General features: G+C 46.0%; 1 protein-coding gene across 4 annotated transcripts in view; it reads right to left on the bottom strand.

Annotated features, from left to right (window-relative positions):
• Positions 1-5,790: 5,790 nt before the first annotated feature.
• ubr2 (ubiquitin protein ligase E3 component n-recognin 2) overlaps positions 5,791-16,061 on the bottom strand; it is a 54,842-nt gene continuing 44,571 nt past the window's right edge. For 2 of the 4 annotated variants that reach the window (XM_026189257.1, XM_026189258.1), the window contains exons 25-46: positions 15,899-16,053; positions 14,158-14,260; positions 13,792-13,901; positions 13,618-13,701; positions 13,336-13,514; positions 12,866-13,074; positions 12,692-12,785; positions 12,461-12,622; positions 12,221-12,309; positions 12,088-12,148; positions 11,856-12,004; positions 11,685-11,740; positions 11,412-11,508; positions 8,174-8,241; positions 7,945-8,083; positions 7,768-7,855; positions 7,560-7,690; positions 7,372-7,480; positions 7,145-7,294; positions 6,864-7,034; positions 6,685-6,786; positions 5,791-6,589 (exon numbers count right to left, since the gene is read on the bottom strand). In XM_026189257.1, coding sequence (XP_026045042.1) covers positions 6,448-6,589; positions 6,685-6,786; positions 6,864-7,034; positions 7,145-7,294; positions 7,372-7,480; positions 7,560-7,690; positions 7,768-7,855; positions 7,945-8,083; positions 8,174-8,241; positions 11,412-11,508; positions 11,685-11,740; positions 11,856-12,004; positions 12,088-12,148; positions 12,221-12,309; positions 12,461-12,622; positions 12,692-12,785; positions 12,866-13,074; positions 13,336-13,514; positions 13,618-13,701; positions 13,792-13,901; positions 14,158-14,260; positions 15,899-16,053 — 2,648 coding nt within the window. In that variant the 3' untranslated portion in view covers positions 5,791-6,447. The remainder of the gene's footprint in view (positions 6,590-6,684; positions 6,787-6,863; positions 7,035-7,144; positions 7,295-7,371; positions 7,481-7,559; positions 7,691-7,767; positions 7,856-7,944; positions 8,084-8,173; positions 8,242-11,411; positions 11,509-11,684; positions 11,741-11,855; positions 12,005-12,087; positions 12,149-12,220; positions 12,310-12,460; positions 12,623-12,691; positions 12,786-12,865; positions 13,075-13,335; positions 13,515-13,617; positions 13,702-13,791; positions 13,902-14,157; positions 14,261-15,898; positions 16,054-16,061) is intronic. The other 2 variants (XM_026189259.1, XM_026189260.1) reach the window with 1 other exon arrangement.

Genomic DNA, 16,061 nt, shown 5'->3' with positions numbered 1-16,061 from the left:
AAATTGCAGATGAATATCCAACTGTGACAAACATTGTTCTGCATACAGGGTCAAACGATGTGTCCAAACAACAGTCGGAGGTTCTGAAACGGGACTTTACTGGATTACTAAATACTGTAAACTCTCTGAATGCAGCTGTATTCATCAGTGGACCTGTACCGCCGGTCAGAGGAGGAGACGAGAGATTCAGCAGGTTGTTTACACTGAATAAATGGCTTATATCAGCATGTGCTGACCACTCAGTGCACTTTATCGACAACTTTAATATTTTTTGGGAACGCAGGCATCTGTTCAAAGCAAATGGATTTAATTTTAACAAGTCAGGGGTGAAACTGTTCACCTCCAACTTGTTTTATTCCATACGTCATCCATCCGTGCTTGGTGCCAAGGCTGAGATAAACGAGGAGTTATCTCATAAAGAGGAACAAACAGTACTCCAAGAACAGACAAAGCCCAGCAGAAACCTTGAGGAGGAGCTCCATTTGACCCCACCCGGGAAGAGCCTCAGAAAGGAGAGACATCCATGGCATCTGAGGAAGAGCCTCAGAAAGGAGAGACATCTAAGGCAAGAAGAGGGGTCCCTATTTGCCTCCAACTCTCTCAACAACACCAACGACCAGGACAAGGGACCACGACCTTCCCCAGTCCCCCAAACCCCTGACAGGCCATCACCCTCCTCCCCCTCCCTTTCTCCCTCCTCCCCACACCTGAAATTCACTGAGGAGATGATGGAGCGGGTCAATGCTGGGCTCAGATCTACCCCCCGTCCCAATCCCTTTTTGTCCCCCATAAACCCCCCACCAGAGCGGCCAAAGGTTCGCCATCGAGCCCCACCCTCAACAGAGCAATCGAAGTCACATTGCCCAGCCTCGCCCCCCTTAGTTCCTCTTCATGCCCTGTCTCCGCAGTCTGATGCGTGATGTGTGAAGGGTCCGGGCTGTGAGGATTATGGCAGTGATGACTTTTCCCAGGAGAAGCTGGGACCCTGTTTACTAGAAGGTTTTAAAATTTCTGTACTTTTAGGTGACAGGAGACATGTGGCCTGGTCAAAACACAGAGAGCTGCACTCTAAAAGATCTTTAAACATAGTAAACATACCTTGTGTGCCACAGACTGCTCCCAAACACGAGGGGACAAGTAATACCTCTAAAACACTTAAGTTGGCTTTATTAAACATTAGATCTCTAGCTGGGAAAACATTTTTAATTAATGATTTAATCACTGAGCACAGCCTTGATTTTATGTTTTTAACTGAAACTTGGTTGGACCAAAGTAACAGTGGAGCTGTTCTCATCGAGACGACCCCTCCTAACTACAGTTTTATCAGTGAGGTCAGGGCGAGCAGGAGAGGAGGAGGGGTTGCTGTCTTATTTAATGAATCATTTCAATGTAAGCAGCTATCTCCTGGAAGTTTTCAGTCTTTTGAATATGTGGCTTTACAGCTGAAGGCCCCATCCAAAGTTGTGTTTCTTAATGTTTACAGGCCTCCCACATACTGCACAGACTTTTTTTAATGACCTCAGTGAACTGCTGTCTGTGATCTGTGTTGATTTTGACTGTGTAATTATTGCTGGGGATTTTAACATTCATGTGGACAACCCTCAGGACAAAGGGACTAAAGACCTGAGTAACACTCTGGGCAACTTTGGGCTGACTCAGCATGTAACAGAGGCCACACATAATAGAGGACACACTCTTGACCTACTGATCTCCAAAGGCCTGAGCATTTCAAAGGTTACTGTGTCTGATGTGGGCCTGTCTGATCATTACTGTGTTTTCTTTGAAAGTAAAATCTCAGCCCACACAAATATATCAACAACAGTGATCACAAAACGGTGTATAACTGAACACAGTAGTGCAATTTTTAACCAGGTCTTCCCATTAACACCTGACCTGCCCAGAGGGTCAGTCAATGAGCTCGTCAATAGCTTCAATGCTAACATGTTAAATGTAATGGACACTATTGCTCCCATTAAGGTGAAGGTTATCTCTGGAAGGAAAAAGTCTCCATGGAGAAACTCCACACTAGTGAAAAATGAAAAAAGAGAGTGTAGGAAAGCTGAGCGCAGATGGAGAAAAACAAACCTCCAGGTTCATTATGACATTTATAAAGAGAAACTTCACAATTACAATTTACAACTGAGGAATGCAAGGAGGTCCTACTTCTCTGACATCATCACTAAAAACAGCCATAATGCTCGGGTCTTATTTTCTACAGTTGACAGGCTAACAAACCCTCCTGTGTCAGTGGCAGCTGAACTTCATTCGACCATGGCCTGCAATGACTTTGCCAAATTCTTCACAGAAAAAATCCAAAAAATTAAACAAGCAATTGGTACATCAACAGCAGATCCAGGATATGTACTGTGTCCACCAAAAAACTGTTTAAACACCATGAAACAGTTTCAACCTATTAACAGCAAAGACCTGGAGGACATCTTAGGTAAACTGAACTCCTCCTCCTGCTGTTTAGATGTCCTGCCAACAAGTTTTTTCAAAAAGGTCTCAAAGACTTTAGAGTCAGACCTGTTACAGATCGTCAACTTTTCTTTATTATCAGGTGTGTTTCCAGAATCACTAAAAACTGCTGTAATCAAACCTATACTGAAAAAGGACAATCTTGACAAGACACAAATGAACAACTACAGGCCGATCTCAAATCTCCCGTTTTTAAGTAAGATCATTGAAAAAGCAGTTTCTCAACAGCTCAATTACTTCTTAAAACAGAATAATTGCTACGATGCCTTCCAGTCAGGTTTTAGACAGAACCACAGCACTGAAACCGCTCTGACCAAAGTGTTTAATGACATATGTCTGAATACAGACCGTGGAAAAATGTCAGTCTTAGTTTTACTGGATCTCAGTGCAGCATTTGATACAGTTGACCACAACATATTACTCAAACGACTGGAGAACTGGACAGGTCTTTCAGGAACTGTACTAAACTGGTTCAAAACATACGTAGAAAACAGGAAATACTTTGTATCAATAGGTAACTTCACATCTGAGCAGACAAGTATCACATGTGGAGTTCCCCAAGGTTCCATCTTGGGACCCCTTCTGTTTAACATCTACATGCTCCCACTGGCACAGATTATAAACAACAACAAAATAAACTATCACAGCTATGCAGATGACACACAAATATATATCACAATGTCACCAGGAGACCGAGGCCCTGTACAGGCTCTTGGTAAATGCATTGAGGAAATCAATGACTGGTTGTGCCACAATTTTCTCCAGCTAAACAAAAACAAAACTGAGGTAATAGTCTTTGGCGCCAAAGAAAAACGATTACAGGTCACCAGAGAACTTCAATCTATACATCTAAAAACCACAAACCAGGCGAGAAATTTGGGTGTAGTGATGGATGCAGACCTAAACTTAGAAAAACACATTAAGACAATAACAAAGTCAGCTTACTATCACCTCAAGAATATATCAAGGATAAAAGATCTGATGTCTCAACAGGACCTGGAAAAACTAGTCCATGCATTCATCTTTAGTAGGCTTGATTACTGTAACAGCATCTTTACAGGTCTACCTAAAAAATCAGTCAGACAACTACAGCTCATTCAGAACTCTGCTGCTCGAGTCCTCACTAAGACCAAAAAAGTGGACCACATCAGTCCAGCTCTGAGGTCCTTACACTGGCTGCCTGTCCGTCAGAGGATAGACTTTAAAGTTCTGATGCTGGCCTATAAAGCTCTGAATGGTTTAGGACCAAAATACATCAATGACCTCCTGACCCAGTATGAACCATCCAGATCCCTCAGGTCATCTGGATCCGGTCTTTTATCAGTTCCCAGAGTCAGAACCAGACACGGAGAAGCTGCATTCAGCTTTTATGCTCCTTATATCTGGAACAAACTCCCAGAAAGCCTCAGATCAGCTGAAACACCCAGTTTATTTAAATCCAGGTTGAAGACTCACCTGTTCTCAGCTGCATTTGAATAAAGCACCAAATCCACACTTTAAGCTTAAATTTCAAAACTTACATTTAACTACTGATTTTATCTACTGTTCTGATTTTATCTGTTTTGATTTTATATACTGTTTTGTTTGTTTGTTTGTTAATTAGTTAGTTAGTTTATTTGCTTGTTTTAATCAATTTTAAATCATGCTTTTTATTTGTTCTTGTTTCTAATGTCTCTGTAAAGCACTTTGAATCACCTTGTTGTTGAATTGTGCTATACAAATAAACTTGCCTTGCCTTGCCTATGGTATGGTAGTGGAAAAGAGGGCTTTGCTATCCTACCCTGGAACACCACCAAGCCATTGGTTGAGATATGTGGATGACACCTGGGTGAAAATCAAATCTCAGGACGTACCACATTTCACAGATCACATTAACTTGTTGGACTGACACATCAAATTCACCAGGGAGGATATGAAAAGTGGCAGGTTAGTCTTCTTAGACTGTGAGATTTCCATCAGTAATGGGGGACATCTAAAAGCTGATGTGTACCGGAAACCTACGCATACGGATCAGTATCTAAGGTTTGACTCTCATCATCCACTAGTGCCAAGTTTGGCCCTTCTGGTACAGAGCGCGAGTGTTGTGTGATCTGTTCAGTTTAGTGTTAAGGTGATGGATAAGATGTTGCACAAATGGAAGAAAGCAGTCTTACATATTTGTTTAATATGTGCGTTGAAGGACATGTCCTGGTCAAAAATGACTCCAAGGTTCCTCACAGCGTTACTGGAGGCCAAGGTAATGCCATCCAGAGTAAGAATCTGCTTAGAGACCATATTTCTAAGATTTTCAGGGCCGAGTACAATAACCTCAGTTTGATCTGAATTAAGAAGCAGAAAGTTAGCAGCCATCCAGGTCTTTATGTCTTTAAGACATTCCTGCAGTTTAACTCATTGGTGTGTGTTATCTGGCTTCATGGACAGATAGAGCTGGGTGTCATCTGCATAGCAGTGTAAATGTATGCTATGTCTTCTAATGATGCTGCCTAAGGGAAGCATGTATAATGTAAACAGAATTGGTCCTAGCACTGAACCCTGTGAAACTCCATAATTAACCTCAGTGTGTGAAGAGGACTCTCCATTTACATGCACAAACTGGAGTCTGTTAGTTAAAACTGTCAAACTTCTGAGTGAGTTTTTACTAAAAATGAGAAGACTGGGAAAACCTAAAAAAAAAAAAAAAAAAAAAAAAAAAAAAGAAACCCTAAAGACGCCCTGAGTGAGTCTGAGAGGACTTACAAGCGGCATTGGTCAGATTAGGCAAAGCTGAAGGAGCTTTTATGAGCCAACTTAAGAATGGATGTATCAATCACTGACAAGCAAAAAAAACAAAAAACAAAACTTAATAAAATAGAATAAAATTAAAAATTGTTTCACCTCCAAGTACTGTCATCAACTTATCAGGTTCCTGACAAATCGCTGACGATTTGTCGTGTCGCTGACGTCACCTAGCCTTCCACAAGAAAGCGACTCAACTGACTCTGACTGAAGTTTCTGATACAGTAAATCACCTATAAATGAATACACCTCAATATGAGCAATACACACACATTCTTACCTTTTATAGGATTTCCACATTTTCATGTTTGCTCAGCGCAATTAAAAGTTGTCAATATAAAAAAACAACAACAACCAATCTTTGCTTCACTTGAACAAGCTCCACCTCCAGCAGGTGTTTTCTCAGTTTATTGATTAGCTACTTCTTTACCTCCACAGATTTGACCCACCTGACAGGTGAGAGCAGGCTTACTGGAATGTCTATGTCCTCATAACAGGGTATCTGCCCCTGAAGTAATGAACTGACAGGAAGTGATGTCACTTTAAAGTTTTTATTGTTTTTATCATACACGTCCTCGTTTATACAGGAATTCACATATTAACAGATCATGTGATCAATGAGGCGCTCAGCTGACAGCCATTAAAAAATACCCCCAAAAAACAAAAGACATCAAGCTGAAGACCTGACCGCGCCATGTTTTAAATAATTCTCAGCATTCAAAAGTAAAACACAGAAAGTGACATCACACAGCACGCCACCAATCAGTTCTAAGCAAAATGTTAAACTAAAGTAAAAAGCGATCGATCGCTGATATGTGCTCTGATATGTCTTCACTGATCAGTCTTCAGCTGAAGCTCAACCCCTACCAGACACTTTACTGACCATCCATCCATCAATCTGCTACCATGGAGATGGCTGCTTTATGCTCTTAGCCAATCAGAAATGAAGGTGGTGATGTGTTTGAAGTCAGAAGGCAGGGCGTCACTGGACCGAATTCGAGTTTCCTGTTCCTGTCCCACACTGATTGGTGGAGAGACATGTGGAGGGTCAAAGGTGAAAAATCCCTGAAAGCAACTTAGCATCAAGCAGGCAGCTTATTGGTTCAAGGATGTGGTTTTATATAGAAAGGGGCGGGACACAATTGAGAGCCAATCAGTGTCTCTCTAAGGGCAGGGGCGGCGCAGAGTCAAACATCACAGGTGCTGCCAGTCGATAGCAACCAGCGCCTGATTGGCCTCCTGGGCGTGACCTATGACCTCAGCGATGCCGTGCTGGCGCCACAGGCGCTCGATCTTCCTGTAACGCTCGGCACACAGGTGGAGAGGATTCCCACGCCTGTAACAAACAAATAAACAGGTAGAGGGTGTGGTCAGGGGTGGGGCCAAACAAACTGGTAGAGGGGGTGGGGCTGAACAACCAAACGTACATACTTGAGGCCCTGGTCAGTTTCTCCATAGTCATCCAGGTATGGGGGCGGGTAGAAGCAGCCCTTTGTTTTACCTGCTACAAACAACACCTGACTCTCTCTGACCCTGCTCACACACAGACACACACAGGTTAGCAGGGCATGGCCGAGCGACATGCGTCAGTTCACTTGTGCAGGCGTTACCTGAGGAATAGGCCGAGGCCAGCTCCGCAGGTGAAGGTGTGTGCGGTGCAGGCGCCCACGTCCTCGCCGTCCACCTCCGTCTGACAGCAGTAACTCTGAGAGCACAGCATGCAGCCGCACACCAGGCACAGCGTGGGAGCGCGAGACTTATCCCCGCCTGAGCGCGGACACCTGCACATGTAACACTTAGGTGAGTTCAGATGGGCCGGCAAAGTTTCAGGTCACCTCACAAAAGAACTTCACAGCATTGATCCTTTTTAAATCGATCACTCTGATCTCACTGTGTGTTCACTGACGTGAAGCTGGACGCCTGATTGATGAGCACGCTGTAATCTTCCGGCAACTCGATGAGTCGATTTGACTCTCTGGGGAACCTGATGATGGCTCCGCCCCCCTGCAGGGTCTGTCTCATACCTGGATGACAACACCAACTGAACACACACACAGGAGTGTCAGGTAATGCTTTTCCAGGTACTTTGGAGTATGAGATGCGTCATTCAGGTGTTACCTGTGTATGAGCGGCTTCAGCAGTGTTTGCTGGTTGTGGTGAAGTAGCAGCAGGTTGGAGGGCAGACTGAGGTAGCTGCACAGTGCCTCCCACTGACCAGGACCTGCAACTACAACAAACACACACACTTCTGTGAACACACAGTGTAACAGAATCGTTACAGGAACTTTGCTCGGTGTTCGTCTTACTCATCAGCTCAGCGGGAGGCGCTGTGGAGTTCAGGTAGTGGAAGAAGAGGGCGGCGGCTCGGAGGAACGGCAGGACACCAGCTTTAAGACAACGATACAGCTGCCACCCAGAGGACACCTCAGGTAACACACTGATGATGAAATGAAGTCCTCTTTACTGATTTTGAATGTACTAACAGGGTAAATATGTCTCACAATCCAAACTCACCTGCCCAGGTGTTTCCTCAGTGTGCTGTACAGCTGACAGGTGAGCTCCTCCTCTGATCCACTGTTGTCCTGATCCATACATACCTCCTCTGCACACACAGGTAATACACACAGGTGAGACAGAAGCATCGGGTTCACAAAACTCAAGAGACTGTGTGTGAGTGAGAGAGAGCGACACCTGTGGTGGAGGTGAGCAGGATCTGAACCAGGTGAGCCACAGTGACCAAGTGAAGGAGGTGGAGGTGGCTCGAGTCCACCACACCGCATCCTGATTGGTCCAAACAGTGAACGGAGGAGTATGCCAGCACAGAGTAAACCTGCAGATGCCGAGAAATCAGAGTCACCTGCACCCACCCGACGAAAACGGAGCTTTAAGTGGTCCACGATGGACAGGTGTATAAACTCACCAGCAGGTGAAACATGTCGATCTCGAGGATACTCGGAGTATTTTCTACCTGAGTGTCTGGAACCAGAGCTAAACAAACAAACACACACAATTATATATAACAGATATACATATATATACACACACACTCACACACATGTATAAATATATGTGTATATATATATCAAATAAATGTTATCGCCCTCAATGGTTAATAATTGCAGGATAATTTCCAGAATCAGAATCGTGTTTATTGGCCAAGTATATGTGCAGACACATACAGGGAATCTGGTTCCGGTAGATGGTGGCTCTCAAGCACAGCAATGTAAATCACACACACACACACACACACACACACACACACACACACACACACACACACACACACACACACACACACACACACACACACACACACACACACACACGTCTATATATACACATTACACATACATGGTAAATGGTAAATGGCCTGCATTTGTATAGCGCTTTCCTAGTCCCTAAGGACCCCAAAGCGCTTTACACATCCAGTCATCCACCCATTCACACATACACAAAGCTATGTAAACCAACTATAAATAACGAATCTAACTTATATACATAAAATACAGAAATGAATGAGGTGGAATGAATACTACAAAATGTGCATAAGGCAGCTGCAGTCTGGCAGTGGGAGCAGTGTGACAGGTCAACTGTTAAGAAGGGAGATGGGAAAGAAAGAGGGGAACGAAACTGTTCCTGTGTCGGGTGGTCCTGGTCTGCAGGCTTCTGTACCGTCTGCCAGAGGGCAGCAGATCAAAAAGTCTGTGTGCAGGGTGTGAGGGGTCTGCGATGATTTTCCCTGACCGTTTCCTGGTTCTTGAGAGGTACAGATCCTGGATGGAGGGCAGGGGCGTGCCGATGATCCTTTCTGCTGCCCGTACAGTCCGCTGCAGTCTGCTCCTGTCCTGTTTAGTGGCTGCTCCATACCAGACTGTGATGGAGGAGCACAGGACAGACTCAATGACCGCAGTGTAGAACTGGATCAGCAGCTCCTGTGGAAGACTGTACTTCCCCAGTTGTCTCAGGAAGTACATCCTCTGCTGGGTCTTTTTGAGGATGGAGTTGATGTTGGTCTCCCACTTCAGGTCCTGGGAGATGGTTGTACCCAGGAACTTGAAGGTCTTCACAGTTGACACAGGGCTGTCTGATATGGTGAGGGGGAGCAGAGTTGAGGGATGTCTCCTGAAGTCCACTGTCATCTCTACAGTCTTAAGAGTGTTCAGCTCCAGATTGTGCTGACTGCACCAGAGTACCAGCCGCTCAACTTCCTGCCGGTATGCACACTCATCACCATCTTGAATGAGGCCAATGACAGTGGTGTCATCTGCAAACTTTAGGAGTTTGACAGCTGAGTTACTGGAGGTGCAGTCGTTAGTGTAGAGGTAGAACAGTAGTGGTGAGAGGACACATCCTTGAGGGGCACCAATACTGAGGGACCGGGTTTCAGAGGTGATCTCCCCCAGCCTCACTTGCTGCTTCCTGTCTGTCAGGAAGCTGGTGATCCACTGACAGGTAGCTGGTGACACGCTGAGCTGGGAGAGTTTGGAGGAAAGAAGTTCAGGCACAATGGTGTTAAAAGCCGAACTAAAGTCCACAAACAGGACCCTGGCATAAGTTCCCGGGCGGTCAAGGTGTTGCAGGATGTAATGCAGCCCCATGTTCACTGCATCATCCACTGACCTGTTTGCCCGGTAGGCAAACTGCAGAGGGTCCAGCTGGTGGCCTGTAATGTCTTTCAGATGGGCTAACACCAGTCGTTCGAAGGATTTCATGACCACAGACGTCAAGGCGACAGGTCTGTAGTCATGCAGTCCTGTGATGGTGGATTTCTTGGGAACAGGGATGATGGTGGAGCGTTTGAAGCAGGAGGGAACTTCACACAGCTCCAGGGATCTGTTGAAGATGCGAGTAAAGATGGGAGCCAGCTGTTCAGCACAGGTTTTGAGGCAGGAGGGTGAGACGCGGATGATCTGATATCCTCGTGTTGGTGTTGTTCCCAGACCATCATGAAAATGTTGTTCCAGGTTCAACATTGCAAGTGACCAATCACATTGTTGTGACGTTATTCCTTTGCGCACCAAGCCATTCGTGCATTTATGAAATTCCAATGTTGCAAGGACAATATCAATTCTGCTTACTGTTTATTAAAGGGTTACGGTTAGGGTCAGGGTCAGGGTCCGTTGATCGGCGGACAGAGGCGGTTTCACGCAGCTTAAGTACAGTTTTTTGTTTTACGCCGGTTTTTCCCGAAGTCGCAAAAGTATGACATCACAACATTCTGATTGGTCACTTGCAACGTTGATCCTGGAACAACATTTAGTATGATGATCTGGGAACAACACCAACACGAGGATATCAGATCAACCGGTGAGACGCCGTCTGGTCCGGGGGCTTTCCTGGGCTTCTGTTTCTGGAATAGTCGGCTCACATCCTGAGTGTGTATTCTGAGTTTCAGGGAGGAGGAAAGGGGGGTGAGAGGTGTGGTGGAGGTCGTTGAGTCTGGATTGGAGAGGGTGGTCGTTCCAAACTGGTAAATAGTCAACTTCAAAGTTATCTGGATGAAAATAGTATTTTATCTCCTTTCATCAGGAAACTGCGCAGTACTCTAACTGTTCTCAATGATGTCTATGAAGCCTTGGACACAAAGAACTACAGTGCAGCTCTTTTTATTGATCTAGCAGAAATCTTTGACACTGCTGATCATGGCATTTTATGTCAGACATTACTGGATACCTATGCTTGCTCTCTTCACCTGTTAGATTTGCTGTCTATGGCCAGGCATTCAGATTTATAACTGGCTGCAAACCTTTAACACACCACTGTTCTCAGGTTGACTGGTCCTCATTGGCCCCACGCAGGTATCACTTTCTCTATAAAATCTATTCTGATTTATTGTCCTCTTATATATCAGAGTATATGTTGCACAAACAGTCACAGACTGCAGACTCAGGACATCATTACGTTCGTTGTTCCATCAGTTCGTACAGAGCTTGGGAAGAAGGCTTTCTCCTTTTCTGCTCTGTCCTCATTGCACAACGATCTGAAGCTCTCTTCACTTGCAGACTTCAAAAGACGTACAAATACGTCTGTGAAATCGTCTCTGGGGACTCTTTTACATTTTGTTTCTTTTATTGTTGAAATTTTAGTGTGTTTGTCAGTAATAGGTCTCTTTTGTAAATTGAGGCATTGAGTGTAAATGAGACTGTGTGTGTTTGTACCTGACAACAGTCTGATGAAGTGGGTGTGAACAGTTTTCAGAGGAGCTGCAGTCCAACACGCTGAACTGAACCTGGTGAGAGAACTCAAACAGTCGTCCTGCAACACACACATTATCAGGTTACCAAGGAAACCGCAGCATCCGCCGGAGACCAATCGACGCACAGAACTCAGTAATCAATACACTGATCTATAATATATTCGGTGAACTCTTCTTAAACCCCACCCCCTCTGCCTGACCATTCACAGCTCTTCTTTGTCATAAACAGTGTTACCTGTCGGCAAGGTAAACTTCCAAAAAGTGGCTTCTCCTCATCCATTAGCAGGCGCTCTGCAGAAAAACAAAATAACAGGACAACCTGTGACCTCTCAGGTGGGAGCACACCTGTGTCAGGTGTACACCTGTCTCGGGTGGTTGTGCGTGCATCTGTCTCGGGTGTGTATACCTATGCTTTGGATGGTGTAGGCGCAGGAGGACCAGCTCAGCACCGGGACTCGGGGGTCCTGCTCGTTGGGGTTCACCTTCAGTCCCACCTTATAGGTGGACAGGCTGAAAGTGGTAATCATCTCACTGATGCTGCTTGAGAATGGGTTCCTGTGACATCACAATGACATCATCACCACGTAATGTCCCATTAGGTTATTGATCAGGATCAGTACAAACAGCACATGACTCACTGTGGCGTGAAGTCTACTCTGAACCCTTGAGGAACGACAGGCTCCGCCTCTTCTGCTGCACCTGTAACACACGCATTAATTAACATTAACACACACGGCTCAGTTTGACTCAGTTTTCTTACAGGTAACTCACCTTCAGACTGCGTCCTGTGTGCAGAGTGCAGAGCTGCTATCAGCTGATTGGTTGTCTTAAGCCACACCTCGAAACTAGGATTTTCAACACTGAAGAAGAAGAAAAAAAAAAAAAAAAACAGAGAGAGAGAGAGAGAAAACCATTCACGCAACATCAGGTAAAAGCCAGGAACCTGTGTACCTGTGGTCAGCACAGGTGTGCTTATTGTGTGAGTGTCTCACTGCAGTCAGGTGAGCGTACCTGTGGTCAGGTGAGGCTGCGTGCGGTAGCATGGGGATCACGGTGTTGCTCAGACACTCGCAGAGTGGACAGAGGAACTCGCCGTTCTCCACATCGTAGCTCGTGTGGCCTCTCAGACGCTGCTGACGCCGCTGCTCCTTCAGCTGTACCGCCTCAAAGTACCTGAACAGAGTGAGGACAGGTGTAACATCCTGAGAGCCGACTGGAAGGTGTGCAAGTGAGGGGAGTCACCTCTGCCAGCAGGTGGCGTGCATGATGTGTCCACAGCTGGCGGTGTGAATCCCCAGACAGAGGTCGGGGTGCATGAACAGGGGGTCACGGTGCTCTGAAACACACGATCACAGGTTAACACCTGAACTTCGACTGGTCACTCGCCTGATGATGTCAAACTGGAGCTCTGCCCACCTGGGTTGGGCAGGTTGCAGTGGCGGTTTTTGGACAGAACAGTGGACCTTTGGACAAATGCTGCAAGCACCATTGCTCTGCTGTGACCTCTGACCTCTTGCTCTTCCTGACACAGGATACAGGTGACCAGCTGTCGGCGCTCAGTCCCTCCCACCCTCCTGGGACCAACAGCCACCTGGGACACACAGGTGAGCTCTGCACTGGGAGGACTGTAAAGCAGGAGGGAGAGGATCTTTTAATATTCTCTGAATAAGCTCTTCAATCACACGTGTGCTCTGCAGCAGGTGAGTCCACAGGTGTACCAGTCCTTGCCTGCACTTAATGTTAAGTGCATTTCATATTCCAACAGATAAATACGGCTTTGTACAGTCATACCTGTGCTCAGCTGATAGTAAGGCATCTAGTAAATGTGAATGAAAGTGGGTATACAGGTGTATTAGGAATGTACTGGTGTAAATATGCAGTTGTACCTGTGGTCGGCAGCTGACGTGGACGCCTCCAGCTCTTCCATGCTCTGCTGGAACAGCTCTTTGTTCTCGTTGATGAAGTGTTTCTGCATCTCTGACATCTGAGCCATGATCTTTTCCCTGCGGAGCCTCGCCATCTCCGCTTTCCTCTTCCTCTCTGCCTTATCTTTGTCCCTCATCGTCTGCAGCACGGAACCAATCAATTCATCACTTAATCAACACATACGTTAATGAGCCAATCAGTCAGTAGATAACCAGGGAAGAGGAAGCGGTGCTGAGTCTCACCTCCTCAGAGCCTCTTTCCAGGCTGACGGTAAAAGAGGAGGCTGACGATGTTCGCTCTCTCATCATTTTGATGTTTGACACCATCTACACACACACAGAGATCATACTGATTCAGCTTCACACCTTCACTCTGGTGTTAATTCACAATGACATCACAGTGACATCAGCGGTTACCTTGAGAATCCAGGTGATCATGTCTTTATGGACTTCCAGGTGAGGAGTGTTCTGCAGACTTTCCAGCAGAGCCAGGACACTTCCTGAAGTACTGGGTGCTTCACCTGGACCTAAACACACACACACACACACACACACACACACACACACACAGGTAAACACTCAAACACACACACACACACACACACACACACACACACACACAGGTAAACACTCAAACACACACACACACACACACACACACACACACACACACACACACACACACACACACACACAGGTAAACACTCAAACACACACACAAACACACACACACACACACAGGTAAACACTCAAACACACACACATACACACAGGTGTACTAACGTGTGATCTTGCAGGTGTAGTTGAAAGTGACATCTTCATCTCCGCTGCTGCTCTCCAGCTGCTGCTGCTCTTCCAGCAGAGCCATGCCCACCAGGTGGAGCACCTGCAGGTGAGGTACAAACACACACACACTTTGAATCTGATGTTCATTTTATTTAGGACAGAGGGCGGCCTCTACAGGTGTTTCTGAAGATCACAGTGATGATTACAGTCAGCCATTAAAGCTGGTCACCTGATCTAACACTGATGAACACACGAGAAAACAAAAGCGGGACGCAGAGCTGACTATCGAAAACAGCAACGCAAATCTCCGCTTTCACCCAGCTTCCTCACCAACACCAGATCCCTCACAAACAAAAGGGAGGAGCTACAATCAGAGATGTACTACAACCGTGTTGTCTGGGAGTGTTGTCTACTGAGTGTAACTGAATCCTGGCTCCATCCTAACATCCCTGATGCCCCAGTGGAGTCACCAGGCTGGACCCTACACCACCAGGACCACAACAAAGGTAAGGGCAGGGGCTGTAGGACTACAGTCGTAACAACACAACTATAAACAGTCACTGCTCACCGGACTCAGAGGTCATGTCATGTCCCTTTGATCTACCTTGCAAGCTAACGGTAGCCATAGTTACCATTGTTTACATCCCCCTGATGCTAACGTTAGCTCAGCGCTCAACCACCTCCAACTTACTATTAGTAAACAGCAGAGAGAGCATATCTGTCCATATCATTGTTGGGGACATTAATGAGGCAAGTTTGCAATCTGTACTCTACAAATGCCACCAACAGGTCAAGCGTCCTACCAGGGGGACAATACAGTACTCGTGGACTCGTGATATGTCATCAGTCGGAGACCAAGTACTGTTCCAATTCAAAGTACACATCAAGCCGAGAACGTGAAAAATTCCCAGATGTGTTCTCGCTCCGCAAATTTTATCGAGCATACATCGGCGGTGACTTGTGTGTACTTGGTACAGCTAAATATCCCAGAATGCATTTCGTCCAAAGCTCAAACATGGCAATGGTGGAGGAGTGCGGCTAAAAACGTTTAAATTTAAATATTACTCTTAAAATAACATTTTTAGATACTTTCAGGCGAGAATGTAGCTGTGTAAGCTTCAAATATCTGCTCGGTTTATCAAAACATCACATACTTGCAAAAGTGCTCCGACGTTTTCAGAGACGTCTGTACCCACCAACTCGATAGCTGACCGGGAGGTCAAGGGTCACTAGAGCCAGCAGGAACAGCGAACTACCGGCAGATCGTTTTCAAACCACCTGCGGTCTTTGGCTACTCAGGTTAAACATGATATATAAGTCACGTAGATCACTTCTAAATGTTAATGTTTGGTTTATTTCAGTGTTTTATTTGTTCCTGAGTAAATCGGTTTGGCTGAGATGAAAGTTCAGCTTCATAACATATTACTCACAGTTAAATTAAGAGGTGACAGCAGTAAAAACTGTGACATCATCAAGTACGCTGGTGTTCCAGTTGTACAAATCGTGAGTCTGTAACCCGAGTACGGACTTGCGTATTGAGAAAGGCCCATGGTCTGACTAACCCCCCATCACTCAGGCCACTCACACTGTGTTCAGACCAAGTCTCTGGACTGGTTCCCAGACCTCTCCTCTCCAGTGTGTCCCTCCTGTTGCTTATTTATTCCTGCTCCCTCATTTACATTTTATTTCATGTGCAACGACAATAAAGAGCTACTCTATTCTAAACACACACACTCACCCTCTGCAGCATGGACTCAGTCCAGCCCCCCCCGCTGGGCTCCACGGCCCACTGCAGCACGGCGCCCTCTATGGCGAGCAGCGCATCACATTGCAGGAGGTTCACCAGGCTGCCGAAGAGAGGGCAGAGGGGGGGAGGAGGGGGAGGGGGCAGGGCTATGCAC

The sequence above is a fragment of the Astatotilapia calliptera genome, chromosome 13 (genome assembly GCF_900246225.1).
Source record: "Astatotilapia calliptera chromosome 13, fAstCal1.2, whole genome shotgun sequence".
Taxonomy (NCBI): domain Eukaryota; kingdom Metazoa; phylum Chordata; class Actinopteri; order Cichliformes; family Cichlidae; genus Astatotilapia; species Astatotilapia calliptera.
This window is presented reverse-complemented; position numbering and strand designations above follow the sequence as displayed.